Source organism: Elephas maximus, chromosome 8 (assembly GCF_024166365.1).
Source record: "Elephas maximus indicus isolate mEleMax1 chromosome 8, mEleMax1 primary haplotype, whole genome shotgun sequence".
Taxonomy (NCBI): Eukaryota; Metazoa; Chordata; class Mammalia; order Proboscidea; family Elephantidae; genus Elephas; species Elephas maximus.
Genome location: NC_064826.1, coordinates 106,905,686 through 106,928,868, shown reverse-complemented (window position 1 = coordinate 106,928,868; position 23,183 = coordinate 106,905,686). Strand labels below are relative to the sequence as shown.

Genomic DNA, 23,183 nt, shown 5'->3' with positions numbered 1-23,183 from the left:
GGGTAAACATGATTTTGACCTCAACTATATATCAAACTGACATGTTAAAAAAAAAAAAAAAGCCACAAATAACTGTGATGTCCTTGAAGTGATGAGTTTCCTGTTTGGGTTGTGATTCCAAACCAAACCAAACCCACTGCTGTCGAGTCGATTCTGACTTATAGAGACCCTATCGGACAGAGTAGAACTGCCCCATAGAGTTTCCAAGGAGCGCCTGGCAGATTCGAACTGCCGACCTTTTGGTTAGCAGCTGTAGCACTAAACCACTACGCCACCACGGTTTCTGGGTTGTGATTATATTGCTAAAAAAAAGGGGGGGGCGTGTGGATCATTTCATTCTTGAAGATGAGAGAACATTAAAGGGAGAGAGGAATATGATTTTAAAATGTGGAAAGAATCCTTTTTGGTTATCAGTTGAAAGGCATAAAATGTAATGAACATGAATGAAGCTTCTGCATAGATTCTTTGATCATTGGCAGATTGTTACATTTTTAATTCTTGAACTATTGAGTGTAATTAAGAGAAGATATCAAAGTATGCATTTGCTTTATATACATGACGTTTCATGATAGTGAGGGTAATGTGTTAATTTGAAAGTTAGGCATTGAAGAAGAGTTTTCCCTTAATGATAGTGTCTTAGGGTTCTCTAGAGAATGAGGGTACCGTAGAGAAGCTGCACCGGTGAACGGAGAGAGAGATGATTGATTGATTTTAAAGAATTAGCTCACATTATTGTGGGGGGATGGCAGGCCTAAAACCTGTAGGTCAGGTGACAGGCGGGAGACTCCTGCAGTTTTGTTCCCAAAATCTGTAGATATAGGTCAAGGGTGAGAAATGAGTACAGATGACATAAATTCTGTCAGTTCAATACCAGTTTATTACTATAAATTCATTAAGTAATTTGCCTAGTCTTATTTTAGGTCAGCTGTGTGTGTGATGTAATCGATCAGTCACGGGGGCAGTGGTGGCTCCATGGTAGAATTCTCACCTTCCATGCAGGAGGCCTGGGTGCGGTTCCAACCTAATGCACCTCATGGACACCTACCACCCGTCTGTCACTGGAGGCTTGTTGCTACTATGAGCTGAACAGGTTTCAGTAGAGCTTCCAGACTAAGACAAAGAAAAAAGGCCTGGCAATCTATTTCTGAAAATCCATCGACGAAAACCCAACGAATCACAACTGTGTGATCTACAATCAATCATGGGGACAGGCAGGACAGGCAGCTTTCATTCCTTTGTGTACAACAGCAGCTCCAATGTTGAATCCAGCTCCAATAAAATGCACCTCCAATGTTGAATCCAGCTCAAGTATATTTTTCTGAGTCATGTTTTCATAAGAAGGCTTTTTTGGTGTTAGGCGCCCTGGCGGCACATGGTTAAGAGCTCAGCTGCTTACCAGAATGTCAGCAGTTCAGATCCACCAGCCACTCCTTGGAAACCCTATGGGGCAGTCCTGTATGGTCGCTATGAGGTGAAATCTGCTCAACAGCAATGGGTTTGGTTTTTGTGTTCTTAGTTAACATTTTTTACAACATTGATCCAAATGTTATGAAAAGTAACCAGTAAACCAATGTAGTAGCCATTTTTTAATTATGAAAGGTATCTGAAGCAGTTGGTTACTTATCTAACAGCTATTTCTTCCCTTCCTTTTACTTAGTTTTATTGCGGCCATGGCCTTCAGGGGAAGTGAGCCCAGCTCTAGGAGCTGGATCATAATTGGTCTAACCCGGTCCTTCTCCAAGTGTGCCCCTCTGCCCAGCAGCATCAGCATTGCTGCGTGTCTCAGTCCAGTTAGGAGATAAAAACCACATGATAATTAGAAGAGGAAAAGTGTAATATAAAGAATTTTTATTAACAATAACGAGGTTGGAATGATGAGAGATTAGTTTGTAAGAAGTAAAGAGAGCTCTAAAGAATACAAGAATAGCGGATATTCAGGGAGCAGCCACATCCCTAGGGCTAAGAGAGCACTCAGGGAAGAGGCCTTCCATAGTATCTGTTGTTGCATGACAGATGACTCTAAAACTTAGCAATTTAATGAACGTTATCTCACACAGTTTCTGAGAGTCGGAAACCCAGGTGCAGGTTAGCTTCGTGGTTCTGCTTGGGGCAATCAGGCTTCAGCCAGGGTTGCAGTCATCTTAAGCCTCAACTGGGGGTGGGTGATCTGCTTCCAAGCTCATACTTATGGGTGTTGGATGGCCTCACTGGCTATTGGCTATAGGTCTCAGTTTCTTACCACATGGGCCTCTCCATAGGGCTACCTCATGAGATGGCAGCTGGCTTCCCCCCTAGAGCGAGGGATCAGAGAGAGAGAGAATGAGCAGGAGCACCCAAGATGGAAGGGACAGTCATTTTATAACGAAATATCAGCAGTGACAATCACTTTGCCATATTCTCTTCATTAGAAGCAAGCCAGTAAGTCCAGCCCACACTCAAGGGGAGGAAATTACATAAAGCTGTAAATACTAGAAGGTGGACATCATTGGGTGTCATCTTAGAGGCAGCTTCAGAGCCCCCCACCCCCCAGCCAGGGCTGAAATCTCCCACTTGTTGGAGGGCATGGCCATAGCTCACTGATTGGCCAAGAAGTTGCTGTGATGCAACACTAGTAGAATTTGCTGGAAATGCACCTTCCAAAACTATGCCATGCATGTTATAGTAAGTGAAAATACATAAAGAATGTCATGGGGGCACAAAAGAAAAAAGACAGATTAATTCTTTCCAGTGGTGTTAGGGAAGGGTGTTCAGATGAGATGACATTTATGTGATGCTTGAAAGATGAAATGGGAGTTTGACAGGCTAAGGAAGGGAAGTGCATGAGCAAGGACAGGAGATTCTACCTTAAGAGAATGGCAAAGTATAAAATATGACTGGAGAAGAAGGAACAGGAATGACATTGGAGAGTAAGGAGGCTGAAAAGGCAGATTGGAGCCGATTCTGAAGGACTTGATGGGTCATCCTAAGGATTTTAAACTTTTTTCCATAGGCAGATTAGGAAAACTTTTACTTGGTATCTGTAATGTGGCATAATGTTGAGCTATCTGAAATGCTTTATTTTCTAACAAAAAAAAATTCTAATACCTTATTTAATTTTCCATATTTTTGTTAAAAAGGTAATTTTTTGCTTAAAAATTTATTTAGCCTGGTGCTGGCAAAACTATCTTACATGCAGAAAATTTAATCAAGATCCATACTGTGTGCCATACACAAAAACTTAATTCAAAATGAATCAAGGGCCTAAATTAAATCTAAAACCGTAAAGTTCTTGGAAGAAAATGTGGGAATAAAGCTTTGGGACCTAATTTTTTTCAAAGATAGATTATCAACCACAACAACAAATACACAAGCAACAGAAAACAAAATAGATAGCTGGGACCTCATAAAAGTTAAATACGTTCATCAAAAGACTTTATCAAAGGAATAGAGAGAGAACCTGTAGACTGGGAAAAAAATCTTCAGGGACGATATAACCACTAAGGTCTAATACCTAAAATGTATGGACAACTTCTACAACTTAATAAAAAGACAAGCCAGTCAAAAACTGAGCAAAGGGCATGAACAGGCACTGCACCAAAGAGAACATTTAAATGACCAACAGACACATGAAAGGAAGCTCAGCATCATTAGACATCAGAGAAACGCAAATCAAAACTACAAGGAGATGCCATTTCATTCCCCCAGGATGCCTAAGATTAAAAAAAAAAAAAAAAAGTGAAAATAGCAAGTATTGGAGGGTGTCTTTGTCATCTAGTGCTGCTATAACAGAAATATCACATGTGGACGGCCTTAGCAAAGAGAAATTTATTTTCTCGGAGTCTTGTAAGTTACATGTCCAAATTCAGAACTCTGGTTCCAGGGGAAGGCTTTCTCCGTCAGCTCTGGAGGAAGGTCCTTGTCCTCAGTCTCGGCCTATGAGCTTCCTTGCGCCGGAACCCCAGGTCCAAAGGATGTGCTCTGCTCCTGGTGCTGCTTTCTTGGTGGTATGAGGTCCCCGACTCTCTGCTTGCTTCCCTGTTCTTTTCATCTCTAGAGAGAGAAAAGGTGGTGCAGGCCACACCCCAGGGAAATGCTCTTTACATTGGGTCAGAGATGTGACCTGAGTAAGGGTGCTACAATCCCACCCTAATCCTCTTTAACATAAAATTATAATCACAAAATGGAGGATAACCACACAATACTAGGAATCATGGCCTAACCAAGTTGACACATATTTTGGGGGGACACAATTCAATCCATAACAGGGGATGTGGAGAAGTTGGAAGCCTCATCCATTGTTGCTAGGAATGCAAAGTGGTACAGCTGTTGTGGAAAACAGTCTGGTGGTTCCTCAAAAAACTAGAGGTAGTGCTGCTGTATGACCCAGCAATTCCACTCCTAGGTGTATACCCTAAGATTCTAATAGAAGTGACACGAACAGACATTTGCTTGCTTACGTTCATCGCAGCAGTATTCACAGTAGCCAAAAGATGGAAACAATCCCAAGTGCCCATCCGTAAGATGGATGGATAAGTAAAATGTGGTACATACATACAATGGAATACTACCCAGTGATAAAGAAAAATGAGTTCGTGAAACATCTTATAACATAGATGAACCTAGAGGACATTATGTTGATTGAAATAAGTCAATCACAAAAAAACAAATATTGTATGTTCCCACTTATATGAAGTGACATGAGTAGGTAAATATATAGAAATTAATGTTCCTTAGTGGTTACCACCACTGTCTGTCAGTTTGTCATACTGTGGTAGCTTGTGTGTTCCTGTGATGCTGGAATCTATGCCACTGGTGTTTCAAATGATAGCAGGGTCACCCTTGGTGGTAGCCAGGTTTCAGCAGAGCTTCCAAAGGAAGAAGGATCGTGCAGTCTACCATGTTTTTACACAAATAATACTTGTTCTGCGTCTGCTGGCCACACCCTGTGAGGAATTTTCGTAAGTTCCCTGTGCTAATTTTCTTTTACAGCAGCATATGGAAAAGGGTTGGCAAGGCAGCACTTTTGAAGGTGCCTTGTGGGGGAGGGGAGTGTGTAGCCAGCAAACAAACACAGAAGACTGCGTTATTTGCATAAAAATACAATACTTCTGAAAAAAATCGGCCAGTATAAACATTATGAATAGCAGTGGAACATTATGTGATATAGTGCCGAAAGATGAGCCCCTCAGGTTGGAAGGCACTTGAAATAGAACTGGAGAAGAGCTGCCTCCTTCACGTGTAGTTGACCTTAATGACTTAGATGGAGTAAAACTTTCGAGACCTTCATTTGCTTATGTAGAACAGCTCAAAGTGAGAAGAAATTGCTTCAAACATCTATTAGTAATTGGAATGTGGAATATACGAAGTATGAATGTAGGAGGACTGGAAGTTGTCAAAAATGAAGTGGAATGCTTGAAGATCGATATCCTAGACATAAGCTGAGATGGACTGGTATTGGTCGTTCTGAATCAGACAATCATATAGTCTACTATGCCAGGAATGACATATTGAAGATGAGCAGTGTCACATTCATTGTCAAAAACAATGTTTCAAGATCTACCCTGAAGTACAGTGCTGTCAGTGATAGGGTAATATCCAAACACGTACAAGGAAGACCAGTTAATACAATTATTCAAATTTATGCACCAACAACTAATGCCAAAGATGAGGAAATTGAAGATTTTTACCAACTTTTGCAGTCTGAAGTTGATCAAACATGCAATCAAGATGCATTGATAATTAGTGGCGATTGGAATGCGAAAGTTAGAAATGAAGAAGGATCAGAAGTTGGAAAATATGGCCTTGATGGTAGAAATGATGTCAGAGATCACATGATAGAATTTTGTCACACCAATGGTCTACTCATTGGCAGTACCTTTTTTCAACAATATAAACAGTTTTTTGATACACATGGACCTCATCAGATGGAATACACGGGAATCAAATTGACTACCTCTGTAGAAAGAGACGATGGAGAACTGGATGTCATTAATCAGATCAAGGCCAGGTGCCAACTTCAGAACAGACCGTCAGTTGCTTATATATAAGTTCAGATTGAAGATGAGGAAGATTTTAAAAAGTCCACGAGAGCCAAAGTACCATCTGAATTTAGAGATCATCTCAAGAATAGATTTGACGCATTGAACACTAATGACCAAAAACCAGACATTGTGTTATGACATCAAGAGCATCATACATGATGAAAGCAAAAGATGATTAAAAAGATAGGAAAGAAAGAAAAGACCAAAACGGATGTCAGAAGAGATTCTGAACCTTGCTTTTGAACATTGAGTAGCTAAAGCAAAAGGAAGAAATGAAGAAGTGAAAGAACTGAACAGAAGATTTCAAAGGGTGGCTCAAGAAGACAAAGTAAAGTATTATAATGAAATGTGCAAAGACCTGGAATTAGAAGACCAGAAGGGAAGAACACACTCGGCATTTCTCCATCTGAAAAAAGTGAAGAAAAAAATTCAAACCTCAAGTTGCAATGTTGAAGGATTCTGTGAGCAAACCCTGGTGGCACAGTGGTTAAGAGCTATGACTGCTAACCAAAAGGTCAGCAGTTCAAATCCACCAGGCGCTTCTTTGAAACCCTTGGGGCAGTTTTACTGTGTCCTATATGGTCACTGTCAGTAGGATTCGACTCAACGGCAACAGGTTTTTTACAGGCAAAATATTGAATGACACAGGAAGCATCAAAAGAAGATGGAAGGAATATAAAGTCACTGTATTACAAAGAATTACATGACATTCAGCCATTTCAAGAGGTAGCATATGATCAAGAACTGATGGGTATTGAAGGAAGAAGTCCAAGCAGCACTGAAGGCGTTGGCAGAAAACAAGGCTCCAACAATTGACAGAATACCAACTGAGATGTTTCAACAAACGGATACAACACTGGAGGTGCTTACTCGTCTATGCCAGGAAGTTTGGAAGACAGTTCCCTGGCCAGCTGATTGGAAGAGATCCGTATTTGTGCTCATTCCAAAGAAAGGTGATCCAGCAGAATGTAGAAACTGTCGAACAATGTAATTAATACCACACCCAAGTAAAATTTCGCTGAATATGGTTCAAAAGTGGTTGCAGCAGTACATCGACAGGGAGCTGCCAGAAATTCAAGCTGGATTCAGAATAATACATAGAATGGGTGATATCATTGCTGATGTCAGAGGGATTTTGGCTGAAAGAAGAGAATACCAGAAAGATGTTTACCTGTGTTTTATTGACTATGAAAAGGCATTCGACGGTTGGATCATAACAAATTATGGATAACATTGCAAAGAATGGGAATTCTAGAACATTTAATTGTGCTCATGTGGAACCTGTACATATACCAAGAGGCAGTCTTTTGAATGGAGCAAGGAGATACTGCATGGTTTAAAATCAAGAAAGGTGCGCGTCAGGATTGTATCCTTTAACCATACTTATTCAGTTTGTATGCTAAGCAAATAATCTGAGAAGCTGAATTATACGAAGAAGAACAGGGCATCAGGATTGGAGGAAGACTCGTTAACAGCTTGCGTTATGCAGATGACACAACCTTGCTTGCTGAAAGTGAAGAGGATTTGAAGTCCTTACTAATGAAGATCAAAGACCATAGCCTTCTGTATGGATTATACCTCAACATAAAGAAAACAAAAATCTGCACAACTAGACCAATAAGCAACATCATGATAAATGGAGAAAAGATTGAAGTTGTCAAGGATTTCATTATACTTGGATCCACATTCAACACCCATGGTAGCAGCAGTCAAGAAATCAAAGGACACATTGCATTGGGCTAATCGGCTGCAAAAGACCTCTTTAAAGTGTTCAAAAGCAAAGATGTCACCTTGAAAACTAAGGTGTGCCTCATCCAAGCCATGATGTTTTCAGTCATATATGCATGCGAAAGCTGGATGATGAATAAGGAAGATTGAAAAATTGATGCCTTTGAATTGTGGTGTTGGTGAAGAACATTGAATATACCATGGACTGTCAAAAGAATGAACAAATTGTCTAGAAGTACAGCCAGAATGCTCTTTAGAAGCAAGGATGGTGAGACTTCACCTCACGTACTTTGGACATGTTATCAGGAAGCTCAATCCCTGGAGAAGGGCATCATGCTTGGTAAAGTAGAGGGCCAGAGAAAAACAGGAAGACCCTCGTGGAGATGGATTGACACAATGGCTGCAACAATGTGCTCAAGCGTAACGATTGTGAAGATGTCGCAGGACAAGGCAGTGTTTCCTTCTGTTGTACATAATGAGTTGGAACCCACTCGATGGCACCTAACAACAACAACAACAGGGACATTCAAGTTAGATGAAGTATCTCAAGTGCATATCATATAATATTAGGGGTTCAGTAAATGAGTTTTATTAGTAAGTTACCTGGTGCATTTACAGTACGATTCATATGCAGAAGTTTGATTCATGCATAACTGTTCAAAACTTTTTCTTTTTAGGATTTATTCATATATGCATGTTAAGCACCTATTTTGAGACTTTCTCCACTCTTCTCTCCAAAGTAAAATCATGTATATTTGGCAGTTGTATTTCCTCAAACCAGCACTAAATTTTTCATCAAAAAATGCAGAAAAACGTACTAAGTAATTTTAGTAAGAGAACAATTGCATGTTCCTTACTTTTCAGATAGAACTACTTGTTTCTCTGTGTCTTTCACCTAAATGCCTTTTTACATCATCTATGTATCATAGCTTAGAATGCCTTACCCACTCCTTTTCTCAGGGCAAACTCCTGGTCTTTCTCTAACACTCAACGTTAGATGCCATTTTCTACATGAAGCTCTCCCAGGGTTGTTGGGTAGACTTAGTTAGGTGGCCATTCCCAAGTCATTCTAAGGATTAAATAAGAAAGTTGTATTAGTTTTCTCTTGCTAGCATAACAAATTACCACAAACATAGCAATTTAAAACAGCACCTATTTATTATCTCACAGTTCTGTAGGTCAGAAACTCAGGTGCAGTGTGGTTCAGTCTGCCTCTGCTTATAGTCTCACAAGGTCAAAATCAAGATGTTGACAGGGCTGTGTTCTTTTCTGGAAGCTCTGGGGATGAATCAGCTTCCCAGCTTATTCAGGTTGTTGACTGGATTCAGTTCCTTGTGGACTGAGGTCCCCGTTCCTTGCTGGTTGTCTGTGAGGGCTGGTTTTTGCTCCTGGGGGCTGCCTTATTCCTTCTTGTGGTTTCTGTGTGGCCCCAGCAGCAGTGGCAGGTCCAATCCCTCTCACATTCAAATCTGTCTGACTTCTTCTGTCACATCTCCCTTACTTCAGTTGGAGAAAGTTTTCTGCTTTTAAGGGCCAGTGGGGTGGTGTATATGGTTAAGTACTTGACCGCTAACCCAAAAGTTGGTGGTTTGAATTCAGCCAGAGTCGCCTCAGAAGAAAGGTCTGGCGATCTATTTCCAAAAAATCAGCTACCAAAAACCCTATGGAGCATCGTTCTACTGTGACACATATGGGGTCGCCATGAGTCTAAATCGACCAGCAACTGGTGTGTTTGTTTGTTTTGGTGATTAGATTGGTCCCATCTGGATAATCCAAGATTATCTCTATATTTTAAGGCCTCTAATTTTAATCTCAAGGAACTCTGGTAGCACAGTTGTTAAAGTGCTCAGCTGCTAACCCAAAAGTTGGTGGTTTGAATGCACCAGCCGCTCTGCAAGAGAAAGATGTGGCAGTCTGCTTCTGTAAAAATTTGCAGCCTTGGAAACCCTCTGGAGCAGTTCTACTCTGACCTATAGGGTTGCTATGAGTCGGAATCAACTCAGTGGCAGTGGGTTTGGTTTTGGTTTTTAACCTTAATCTCGTTTACAGAAATCTCTTTTGATATATAACATATTAACAGCTTCCAGGGTTTAGAGCGTGGGCATCTTTGGGGGCCGTTCTCCCCACCCTTAAAGTCTGAGTATATTTTTGTTGTGTATTGGGAAAACTTGGACTCTGGAACTGGTCATCTGGTTCAAACTCCAGTTTTGCCACTTGCTGTTGGTGTCACTTTGGTAAATTGTTGCTTCACCTCTCTGTGCCTCAGGCATCTCACCTGTAAAACGGGGATAATAATTGTACCTTCTTCATAGTGTTGTTATGATGCCAATAACAATGACTAAGGGAAGGGCGCCAGCAGACTTAGACAAAGGACACATTTCTTTAATGGAGTTTATCATACAGCTACAACACACAGCTATGCAGAGCAGGCTTACTGGCATTTTCCCCATCAGTGGGATAAGCCTTCGTGGCCTTCTAGTTCCACAGAGCACCCTGCCGATGATACTCTCTGGTCAAAGAAAGGGTCTCTTAGGTCCTACAAGAAGCCCTTCTCCACCCTCACAGTGGCTGTTATACCCCTCCATCCCCTCTTCACCCTTTCTGAACACCTGGGGTACAAACTTGCCTGCCTCAAGGAGCAAGTAAGCTAGAACAACCCCTAGGAAATTCCTGAATGCCTTCTGTAAGGGTAAATTAAAGTCTTTAACTTTCCAAAACGTACATTTTCCTAGCAGCTCCAGGCAGTAGACATGTCGAAAGTCACACATATCAGTCTACATACACATTGAAATTTACCTGCATATACCACATTGTATATTGCTGTTCTGGCACTTATTACGTGGTATCGTAATTATTTTTACGTTTGACTCATTAGACCAGGAGCTCTTTGAGTGTGGGGACCCTGTCTTGTTCATCTTTTTGTCCTAATAACAGTGCCTGGCACATGGAGTCCATTCATTTATTATTTAAAATAACAATAAAACAGTCAAATATTAAGTCCAAAATTTTCTAATGATCCATATTTTATTTCTTACTTTTCTCAAATGGGTATCTGAAAGTTACAGAAATATACACAATGCTGGTTATCATCATGTGTTGAATTGTTAATATACATAGTGTGCTTGCTAAGCTTTATACCAGAGCCCTGGTGGTGCAGTGGTTAAGAGTTTGGCTGCTAACCAAAAGCTTGGCAGTTTGAATCCACCAGCCACTCTTTGGAAACCCTATGGGGCAGTTCTACTCTGTCCTATAAATTGATAGGAGTCGGAGTTGACACGATGGCAATGAGTTTTGTAGAAGCTTTATACCAAAAAAGGAAAATTTGGGCCTTTGTCTTCAGTAACAGCCTTTCTGAATGTTAATCAGTTCTAATCACCTATAATATTTGTACTGTTTATATCTACTTTTTATATTAGCCAAATGCAATATAAAGCATAGCTTATGAATGTACTGATCCGAATTCACGCCTTGTGTAAAATCTAGCGTTGAGACAGCGATACAGAATATGTATGTGTTCATGTTTTAGAAAATGATAAATAATAAATTACTCCCCTTAACTATTCTTGTGAAGTAGAAAATGCCGTGGCCGAAGGGTAGTTTAATCTCCTGAAACTTTAATATAACTGGGGTAATCTCTTGGCTTAAATATCACCCGGTGTCTGTGCACTGTCTCTCTCTGTCTCTTTATCTCTGTCTGTCTCTCTCTCTCTCTCTCACACACACACACACACACACACACACTCTCATCTCTCTCTCCTGGTTCTAAGATTTATTACCATGAAAAACATTGTAAAAAAGAGGAATAGGTCTTGCCATAGACACGCACTGTGCATCATTGGAATAGTGGGTGCCGTGACGCCTTGCTGGGAGCTTTACCATCAGTGATTAGTACCCACCTCAGTTTGGATTTTTGCTTTATAACACATTTGGGCATCCTTATTGGGGATAACTGCCTAGCATATAGGAAAGAGCAGTTTCTTTCTGATTGGAATGTCATTGCTAAAAATCATTCTTAGAGTCAGAGATGAAACTTCCAAATTTCTTTAACAATTCCAGCTGTTTCTGTGCTGTGTGGCACATATGTTTTTGTATTCATATGGTGAGATCAAGTGAAAGCTGTAAATCTCTTAAAAATCGAAAGGTAAAATGTAAATGCAGAGTCAAGCAAAGGTTTTAATAAGAAGAGCACAGCGTGGGAAAACCTAGCAGCTTGGAAATCTGACAGCCTAGTCTGAGCTCTAAGGTTCGTATGTGGCACAAACACTTTGCACTTGACTGTTAACCTAAAGTCTGGCAGTTCAAACCCACCTAGCAGTACTATGAAAGAAGAGGCCTGGTGATCTGCTTCTGTTAAGATAATAGCCAAGAAAACCCTGTGGAGCACTTCTACTCTGTAACACATGGGGTCTCCAGGAGTCGGGATCAACTGGACAACAACTAACAACGATAGCCCAAGCTCTAAGAGCTCTGCCTCTTACTGTCATGTGAACTTGGTAAACCTTGCTTTTCTCTCCAAAAAAATGAGAATCACTGGGTTGCTGTGAAAATTAATTGAAATATAACATGTAAAGTGCTTGGTTCCAGACACATAATAAGTACTGAGTGATTGTTAGTTATCTTCATTACGGAGTGCCTGGTAGGCACAAACGGTTAAGCACTCAACTACTAACCAGAAGGTCGGCAGTTTGAACCTACCTGGAGGTGCCTTGGAAGACAGGCCTGGCAGTCTGCCTCCAAATAGTCACAGCCTTGAGAACATTGTGGAGCAGTTCTACTCTGCACACATGGGACGCCATGAGTCAGAATCGACTCGATGACAGCTAAGAGCATCTTTATTATACAGTGAAACCTGTGAGAGCTGGAACTCAACAGGACTGCCTTATTTTTCTGGGTCTCGCAAGTTTTCCACTTCTGACAGGGTGCAGTCTTACCACTTTCCTATTGCTCGTTTTAGTAGAAAATATTTGCATTTTCTTCCTCTGACAGATTTCCACCTTACACAGGTTCCAGCTTTCCCAGGTTTTACTGTAATACCGTTATTTAATGAAATGAGCCAGTTATAATTCCTCTTGGTACCATAGACTCCATCAAATGCAAATAGAAATGTAGCATAATAAATTTCTTGATTTGCTCTTTTTTTGTCACAGCATGAGCATTTGATTCTAGTATAAACTAATTAGAAGTTTCCTTTGTGGGAGATAGAAAAAGAGGAAATAGAAAAGGTGTCTTAAAACAAAGGGCTGAGAAATGGTTTTTGTAATGAAATTTTGGCAAGTATCAAAGAAAATTAGAGTGAGCAATCATGTGCTATATCATAGGACTATACTCCAGTGGCACTTATGAGAAATGAGAGCTTAATAGCATATGCTTTGGAATGAGGTTATCATGGCAGAGAGGACTGTGGAAGAATTTAAGTTAGGCCTGCATTCAGCTACAGTAAACAGAAAACTCCACTTAGAAGTAGCTTTATCTAATTTTTTTCCCTTACATAACAAGAAGTCTAGAGGAAGGTAGCTGCTGGTGTTGACTCATTTCAACAAGGTCAAGGTCAGCATTTCTATAATTATTTTGGTCTTTCTCTTCATGTTTGTCGGGTCATAGTGCGAGATGGCTGCTGAAGCTTCAGATGTCATGTCCAAGTTTACAATGAGAAGAAAAGAGGAAAATGAGGGGAGTGCTAGCTGTGACCTTTTTTATCAAGAAAAACAAGAACTTTCTAAGCACTCCTGGAAGACCTCACTTATTCTCATTGACCAGAATTGTGTCACATGGCCGCCCTTGGTTGCAAGGGAGTTTGGAAATGCAATGAGCTCATCTTGGGCTGGCTGCATTGCTGTTCAGAATGTAATGAGGATTTCAATAACAAGGAAGAAGAGTGTGGGGAATAGGTATAGGCTAGGCACTACTTTAGGGAGTCTGACATACCAGGTGTTAGAGAAGAATTAACCAATTTTTTTCTTCTCGTGCAAATTATTCTGCATCTGCTTGATTACAGTGGAAACTCCAAGGGAAGACTTAGGAGGTTTAAGTCACTTACTTGCAGTCAAGAAATCATTAAACAGATGGAGAATTAGACAGTTATTCTTCTTGGTACATTCATTAGCAGCATCAAAGTAAGATACTTTTTTAAGCGTATCATCAAAACTGTGGGAATGAGAAATCCAGAAAGCGTTACTTCTAAGGCAGGATCGGTAAATGAAATCCATTCATATAGTAATTATATCACCTTTGAAATAGGTCAGATGTCATGAACACTGCGTTCACTTGGTGTTGTCTTTAGAATTTTATTTAAGTAAGCCATTTATAAAGATTTTCATAAAGTTGCTCTTGTCCTTAGATCTCTAACTCAATTTTTCACACAAGGGAAGGTATTCTAACCATCATGGTTGGCGAGGAATTATTGTAATTTACTTTGAATAATATTTAATAAAAAGATATAATTTAACACTTAATAGAATCCATTGTCCAGTCCACTTGTTATAATCTTGAGCAAGTGATAAATACACTGTTAAGAGAAAAATCATATTCAGTACACATAGTATAACAGAAATATATACTTATAAATATCTCCTTTGGTTTAACTGGTTAGAATTAAAATGGAAATCCCCATCCTAAATGCTCAAACATTGCTTGCACTGCTTAAAAATATGGGCAGGGTTGGGGGTTTTAAGGGTGTTATATGAAGCTCTGATGCATAAGCAGGTGCATATTGTTGTTGTGTGCTGTCAAGTCGATTCTGACTCAGAGCGACCCTATAAGACAGAGTAGAACTGCCCCTTAGAGTTTCCTAGGCTGTAGTCTTTAGGAGAGCAGATCACCAGGTCCTTTCTGCTTGGAGCAGCTGGCTGGTTCCAACTGCCGACCTTTTGGTTAGCAGCTGAGCCTTAATCATTGAGATACCGGGGTTCCTTAAGTAGGTGCATATACTACATTTTTTATAAGGTTAAAAGCAATTACAAGGAACTCATACTTTCAGTAACGATGGAATAAAACGCTATCAGAGGAATCCCCTGTACAAAACAATTGTAGAACTTGTATATGAAATAAAAAGGAACCACTGAAAGGCACTGGAGAGTAAATAGAAGCAGATCAAAGTGTGGTTGCTTTCTGTATTATGTCTAGATTTTATAGTACGTGATTGTATATACTTTTGTATTGTGCCCAAGTTTTATATGATATGATTATAATATATAACTGGAGGAAAGGAGCTGTGTGAAGTAAGTTCCCATCTCCATGTCTTTTGTCCTGGAACTAAGTGCTATATGCATGGTGCATGCAGTGGTAGCAGGAGGTAGCTATGAGGAAGGACATTTTCTCTGGCTGGAAGAACTAGAAAACTGCGGCTGGGTAAGCATGGCTCCTAAAGAGAATGAGAGAAAGAACTGAGCCAAAGAACGGTCCCCGAAACTGTGTGTAAAGCTAAACTAAAGATAAAAGATCTGAACGGAGACCAGAGCTGCTGCCCAAGAAACAGTTTCTAATTCAATACAGCCAAGATAATAATGTCCATAAATTAACATTTCAGATACAGTCCAAAATTATTTGATATACAGAGAACCAGGAAAATATAAACACATTCTCAAAAGAAAAGAAAATTGGCTAACCTTGAAATGAACCAGATAGTGGAACTACCAAAGATATTAAAGTGACTGTTACAACTGTCCTCAATGAAATAAAACAAAATATGCCCTCCATAAATGAATAGCTAGGAAATCTCAACAGGGAAATAGAAACCATAAAAAAAGAATCATATGAAAAATTTAAAACTGATAAATGCAATATCTAAATTCAAAATTCACTGGATGGATTTAGGTGAATGGAGATGACAGGAAAAAGTGAGTGAACTCAAAAATAGATCAATAGAAATTATCTACTGTGAGAAATAGAGAAAAGATTGAAGGGAAAAAAAAAAGGAATAAGGCTTCAAGGATCTGTTAGATTATATCATACAGTCCAACATATGTATAATTGTAATCATAGAAGGGAAGCAGGGGAGGAATAAGGCAGAAAAAAATATTTGAAGAAATAATGCCCAAGAATTTCCCAAATTTGATGAAAGATAGACATTTTTAGATATAAGATGCCCAAAAAACACGAAGCAGAATCAAGTCTAAATCAAGGCAAAGACAGAAAGTCTTGAAAGCAGCAAGGAAAACAACACATAAATATACAGGGAAACAACAATGATTTGATTAACAGCTGATTTTTCATTAGAAATCATAGAAACGAGAGTAAAGTTGAACAGCATATTAAAGTGCTGAGAGAAAATATCATCATCCAGAATTCTTTATTCAGTGAAAATATTCCTCAAGAATGAAGGCAAAATAAAAACATGTTCAAATAACTAAAAAAAAAAAAAACTAAGAGAATTTGTTACAACAGAATGCTATGGGAGGTAATACATGATGGAAACTCAGATACTAAGAAAAGAATGAAGAACATTGAAAACCCACTCCTCATGTATTGACGTGGTTCAGTTCCAAAGACCAGGTCTTTATGGGGAAATCAGTGTTATGCAAAAGTGGAAGGTGTCCACATCAGATCTCAAAATGGAGGATGACTACATCATTACATAGCTGCCACATTATATCATTACATAACTGCCAAACCACTGATAATCATGGCCCAGCCAAGTTGACACATGACTTTAATCATCACAGCCAGTGTTACTCATGCCTTGCACCTTGGGGTTTGTTACTGACAGGAGTGTGTCATTAATGTACAAGACAGTCAGATAGTAGATTTTTTACTGTTGTCGTAAATGTGAAATACCAGATAATGAGATAGTCGATAAGTGAGGAGTAGGTGTTTATTTTTCCTCTCTGCTTTTGACCTCTTTGTTTATGGAACTTAATTGTTTAAAGCAAAAGTTATATTGTAGATGTAATATATAGAACACTGTAACAGAAAGGACTGGGGATTAGTAACCTTACTAATTTTGTCCTAAATGCACATATGAGGTTTTTGGATCAGAGAGAGATTTCCTATTATTTACTTTTCAGCAAATAACCTATACAATTCCAAGGTTTCTACATTTTACATGAAATAGTACATTTTTAACTGTAAGTGGGTTGTGAAAATTTATAGACATATGTTGTATTTTCTAGAGCAACTCTTAAAAAAAAATAATGCAGGAAAATAAAGCTAAAAGCCTAATTCCAGAACCCAGTGCCATCGAAAGCTTGGTAGGAAAACTAAAATGTAATTTTCAGAAATATTGAAATAATTCAAGAAGATGGAGGGGGATGCAGAAAGGGGTATCAGAGTGTTAAAATGACAATCATATGAAGCCAATAATAGAAATTGATATAAGTTTATTTAATGTATGATTTGCAAATCAGGATAACATTTTGACTAGAGAGACAAAAATGTTCTGAAGATGGGAAAACCTCCAGAGACTCTTACACCTCACCCCATCAACATTGTCATGGAAAGGGGACCAGAACGGTGTTTTTGTAATATCACGTCGCCCTTAAACATAGCTTGCAGTCAGACTCTGGAGTTCCTGTTTCTTGAAAATGACTATAGAAAATTCTCCAAAAGAGCCCAATGCCTAAGGCAAAACAGTCTCCACTAAGCTGCGTACTAAGCTATTGTTTGACTTAAAGGTCACTTTAGGGAACCAGTTTCTTCAAAGTTCAAGGTTCGAAAGGACATTTAAGGGCAAATGGCTTGGGTAGGCCACCCCAACTCCTTGGACTCCAGAGATCTGGATTCTGGGAGAATTATAGTGGCTTCTCAAGAGGAACAAAAAACAGAGAAGACAATATAATAAAGTGGAGGATCCAAACCCAACTGTGTCAGTAATTACATTAAACACTAATGGAATAAACAGTGCAAATAAAAATTATCAGAATGAATTAAGGGGGAAAAAGATCCAATTATATGCTATACAGAGCCCTGGTGGCACAGTAGTTAAGAGCTTGGCTGCCAACCAAAAGGTGCTCCTTGGTAACTCTATGGGGCAGTTCTTCTCGGTCCTATGAAGTTGCTGTGAGCTGAAATCAACTCAACAGCAACAGGTTTTTTTTTTTTTTTTTAATATACTATGCAAGCAGTACACTTTAAAGAAGAAAGAAGTTGAAAGTAAATGGATGACAAAAATAAGTGTAAGCAAACAGTAAGCATAGAAAGGCTGAAAATCTAGTGACAAATGATAAAGAGTGTTAGGTTTTTAATATTTAACCTTACTAATTTTGTCCTAAATGCACACATGAGGCTTTTGGATCAGAGAGAGGTTTCCTATTATTTACTTTTCAGCAGATAACAGGCAAAAGGTTCCCTGTGTCTCAGTTCTTACCTCTGGGGCTGTGTAATGAAACAGAAAACTTGCCTCTGAGTCGATTCTGACCCATAGTTGAACGCTACACATCAGAGTAGAACTGCCCCGTAGGGTTTCCAAGGCTGTAACCTTTACGGAAGCAGACTGCCACATCTTTCTTCTGTGGGGCAGCTGGTGGTTTTGAACATCAGACCTTTAGGTTAGCAGATGAGCATATAACCACTGGCCACCAGGGTTTCTTCCACACAATGAAAGGCAGGTCAAATGTCTTGGACATGCAAAGTCTTTATTGTAGATGAGGGAAGAAGAAAAAGGAATTTTCTGTATTTTCTAAAAAGGGGAAAAAGAAACAAGCAACTATCTCTCCCTCCCAAACTAAAAGAGTCTCCTTGAAAACATCTTCCTCTAACCCTTTGGAATGTAACTAAATCTCTCAATAGAAAATGTTAAGTTCACTTTCACTGTCTTCAGTTTTACAACTCAGAAATGTCTCCCAGGGCCTAGTCCTCCTCCTTGAAATGTAAATACATATTTCCAGGATTAAGTAAGGAACCCCTGGCGGTGTAGTGGTTAAGAGTTATAGCTGCTAACTAAAATGTCAGCAGTTCCAATCCACTAGGTGCTCCTTGGAAACCATATGGGGCAGTTCTGCTCTGTCCTATAGGGTCACTGTGAGTCAGAATCAACTCCACGGCAATGAGTTTTTTTGGTTTAGGGTTAAGTAAACCTCCGTAGCTATTTATACACTTATAAATTGACTCATAACCAAAAGGTTAGCAGTTGGAGCCCACCAGCTGCTCTTCGGGAGAAAGATGTGTCAGTCTGCTTCCATAAAGACTTACAGTCTTAGAAACCCTATGGGGCAGTTCTACTCTGTCCTATAGGGTCACTATGAGTTGGAATCTGCTAGACAGTAACAGGGTTAAATTAACTCCTGGGAGTCCCTGGGTGGTGCAGATGGTTAAGCACTGATAACTTGCCAAAAGTTCGGGGGTTCGAACCCACTCAGAGGTGCCTTGGAAGACAGACCTGGCAGTCTGCTTCTGAAAAAGTCATAGCCTTGGACATGCTATGGATCAGTTCTACTTTGTTCATGTGGAGTCGCCATGAGTCAGAATTGACTCAACAGCAATGAACAACAAATTAACTCCAAAGACTAAAGTCTAAACCAAAGAAAAAACCAAACCAGTTGCCTGTGAGTCAGTTCTGACTCTTAGCGACTCCATGCGTTGCAGTGTAGAACTGTAACCCATGAGGTTTACATGACTTTTGGGAAGCAGATTGCCAGGCCGTTCTTTCTAGGTGCCCCTTGGTGGGTTCTAACAGTCAATTTTTCTGTTAGTAAGACAGGGAGCAAAGGCCCTCAGATCAGAGGGTGCCTGTTTGAGAAATAGCGAAGAGACTGGTGTGGTTAAAAGAGAAGCAAGTAAAAGAGAAATTAAAAAATGAGGGTTAAGTGTGGAACCTAGAGACTAAGTAAGACAGTGAACAGAGGGGCCCACAAGAAATGGGCCAGGGTGCAGAAACAAAGCTATTCCCCAGAACAGTGGGGCAGGGTACCTAAAAATAGCCCACAAACTTCTTTAAAGTTGCCTTTCAGAAGCAGCTGGAAAAAACCAGGTTCGGAACACATACAAACTATCTACCTGTGACCGCTGTGTGACCTTCCACTGGTGGCACTGAGGGGCTACAGCCCCAGCTGGGGAACCAAACCCGGGGAGCGAGACACTGCGCAGGCACAACACCCCGTAATAAGTCCTGCTATAAATCCCAGAGGCCTCCAGGACAGGAGCCATCTTGGAAAGCTGCTGTGCAGGCACCTTAGTTAACATATCCCCACCAGTGTCTATGAATAAACATGAATCTTTTCCTGCCCAAGAACTTTTAGAAACTCAGGCCTGTCTTTTGTGCTGTGAGATGAGGATAAGCATTGCTCTAGGCCCTCCCCGTCTCTGCTTGTAAGCCTCTTCAGTAAACCTTTGCTCCTGTGGAAAACTACATGCCTTACCTGCTCATTCTTTTTTTCCCTTTTTTTTTTATTTTATTGTGCTTTAAGTGAAAGTTTACAAATCAAGTCAGTCTCTCACACAAAAACCCATATACACCTTGCTACACACTCCCAATTACTTTCCCCCTAATGATACAGCCTGCTCTCCATCCACTCTCTCTTTTCGTGTCCATTTCGCCAGCTTCTAACCCCCTCCACCTTCTCATCTCCCCTCCAGGCAGGAGATACCAACATAGTCTCAAGTGTCCACCTGATCCAAGAAGCTCACTCCTCATCAGCATCCCTCTCCAATCCATTGTCCAGTCCAATCCATGTCTGAAGAGTCGGGAATGGTTCCTGTCCTGGGGCAGCAGAAGGTCTGGGGGCTATGACTACCAAGGTCCTTCTAGTGTCAATCAGACCGTTAAGTCTGGTCTTATGAGAATTTGGGGTCTGCATCCCACTGCTCTCCTGCTCCCTCAGTGGTTCTCTGTTGTGTTCCCTGTCAGGGCAGTCATCGGTTGTAGCCAGGCACCATCTAGTTCTTCTGGTCTCAGGCTGATGTAGTCTCTGGTTCATGTGGCCCTTTCTGTCTCTTGGGCTCGTAATCGCCTTGTATCCTTGGTGTTCTTCATTCTCCTTTGATCCAGGTGGGTTGAGACCAGTTGATGCATCTTAGATGGCTGCTTGCTAGCGTTTAAGACCCCAGATGCCACTCTTCAAAATGGGATGCAGAATGTTTTGTTAATAGATTTTATTACACCAGTTGACTTAGATGTCCCCTGAAACCCTGGTCCTCATACCCCTGCCCCTGCTATGCTGGCCTTCGAAGCATTCAGTTTATTCAGGAAACATCTTTGCTTTTGGTTTAGTCCAGTTGTGCTGACCTGCTCATTCCTGACCAGTGAGAGGCGAGAACCTTATTCCGGTAACGTTAGTAGCTGTGTTCTTAACTGTTTGTATCACCCAGGGACCCCTATTTTTAGTCTAGGATCCCAATTTTCAGGAAAATTTACCCTAAAAACCCTAATGATACAGAAACACGAAAATATATTCTTTATAATCCCACAGAGGGACATTTGGTTATCATAAATGAGTCAATTTTTCAGGAAACACAACAGTTATAAGTTTGTCTATGCTTATAACAGGACCTCAAAATACATGAAGCAAAAAATGACAGAATTAAAAGGAAAAATACACAATTCCACAATCATAGTCAGAGATTTTAATATTCCTCAGCAAGTGATACAACAACTAGACAAAAAGAAAAAAATCAGCAAAGGTCGGAAGCATCTGAATGACACTGTCAATCACATGTTTAAGAATATTGCCATATTTCCCTTGAGAAAGACTACCAGTAGTGAATGAGAATATCTTTTTCCTTTGCTCTTACCAGCCTTGGGACTTAATTTTTTTTTTTAATCTTTTTATACTTTGTCAGTTTGATGAGCAAACTGTGGTACTTGCATTTATTTGCATTTCATTAATTGCTAAATGATTTAAACATTTTTGCTTGTGCTTATTTATCATTTGTTTTATTTTCTTTTGTAAGAGGTGCACTGAAAATTTTGAATCTATGTCTGTATTGTTATATTCCTTTCTTACTTACAGTGTCTTATCTGAGAACGGGAACACCAATGGTACAATGTTTAAAGCGCTTGGCTGCTAACCAGAAGGTCGATGGTTCGAACTCTCCCACAACTCTGAGGGAGAAGGATGTCCCAATCTGCTTCTGTACAGACTACAGCCTTGGAAACTTTATGGGGCAGTTCTACCCTGTCCTATAGGGTTGATATGAGTCCTATTCAGCTCAATGGCGATGGGTTTTGTCTTTAATATGACAATATTTCCCCTTCATTATTTACTTTTAGACCATGTTTCTTATATTCTTTGCCTTATAGAAGTTAAAATGTTTATGTAGTTAAATTTGTCTTTCTTTTTCTCATTCATGATTTCTTTCTTTAGTTTCTGCAAGTTAGTTTTTGTGATCCCACTTTGAGTTATTGTCCATATAGGGCATTATTTCATTAAAAACGAACCTTATAAAACCAACTGGTTGCTGAGGAGCCAGTCCCAACTCATGGCAAGCTTGTGTGTGTCAAAGTAAAGCTGTGCCATGTGATTTTCAGTGGTGGGTTTTTGTATGTAAATCATCAGGCCTTTTTTGCAGTGTACCTCTGGGTGGACTCCAGTCTCCAGCCTTTCAGTTAGTAGCCAAGCACTTAACTCTTTGCACCACTCAGGGTCTTCTGACCTTATAAAAGCCAAGGTAAAATGAAGCATTGAAATGGGCTGGCTAATATAACTTCCTCTGTCTTTTATGTTCTTATAACTTATACTGTTAGTTAAAGATTTATTACAACATAATCTATTCTTGTACAGTTTAAAATTTTCCCTTCTTTTGATTTTCAGATCATCCATAGTTTCACAAGGCGAATCCAGACCAAAATTAAAGATCTACTACAGCAAATGGAAGAAGGGCTGAAGACAGCTGATCCACATGACTGCTCTGCGTATACTGGTTGGACAGGTGAGAATATGGGGTGTAAGAAACTGACGTGTTGTGTTCTTGGGTTATGAGATTAAGACTTGCCTTTGAAGCTTTCTTTCAAAATAGTATTGATACCCTTTTAATGACATGTTGGTATACATTTTCATTGATTAGATGCTTTGGAATTTTAACTCTAAAGAAATGCTTTCTGCCTGCAGTTTGAACTTTAATGTGTGGCATTAAATATGTGGTGATCTGTAGGTGGTGGTTCAAAACCACCAGTGGCTCCATGGGAGAAAGATGTGGCAGTCTGTTTCCATAGAGATTTACAGCCTTAGGAAACTTATGGGGTCGCTGTGAGTTGGCATCAACCTGACAGCTGTGGGTTTGGGCTTTTTTTTTTTTTAAGATGGTAGTAGGGAAGCAGAGTGGAGGGAGCAGTGTGGAAGCAAAACTCCTCTATGCATGCTCTTCTATATAGTTTGACATTCAAGTTATGTAAATGTTTAATTGTTAAAAAGCAATCCCTAAAATCGAAAACAAGCTAAAATTATAAAATTGGAAGCATCTACTTTATTTAAAAAATCTGCTGATTTATGCAAAAGGGATTATATATTTCAAAAATGATCATTTTGTAACCCATAAGGAAATTATGACTCAAGCCAGGATTATCAA

The 23,183-nt window shown here is 39.8% G+C and overlaps 1 protein-coding gene across 1 annotated transcript in view; it reads left to right on the top strand.

Moving 5' to 3' along the window:
* LANCL2 (LanC like glutathione S-transferase 2) overlaps positions 1-23,183 on the top strand; it is a 65,586-nt gene that overhangs the window by 2,465 nt on the left and 39,938 nt on the right. The window contains exon 2 of the mRNA XM_049893452.1: positions 22,430-22,547. Coding sequence (XP_049749409.1) covers positions 22,430-22,547 — 118 coding nt within the window. The remainder of the gene's footprint in view (positions 1-22,429; positions 22,548-23,183) is intronic.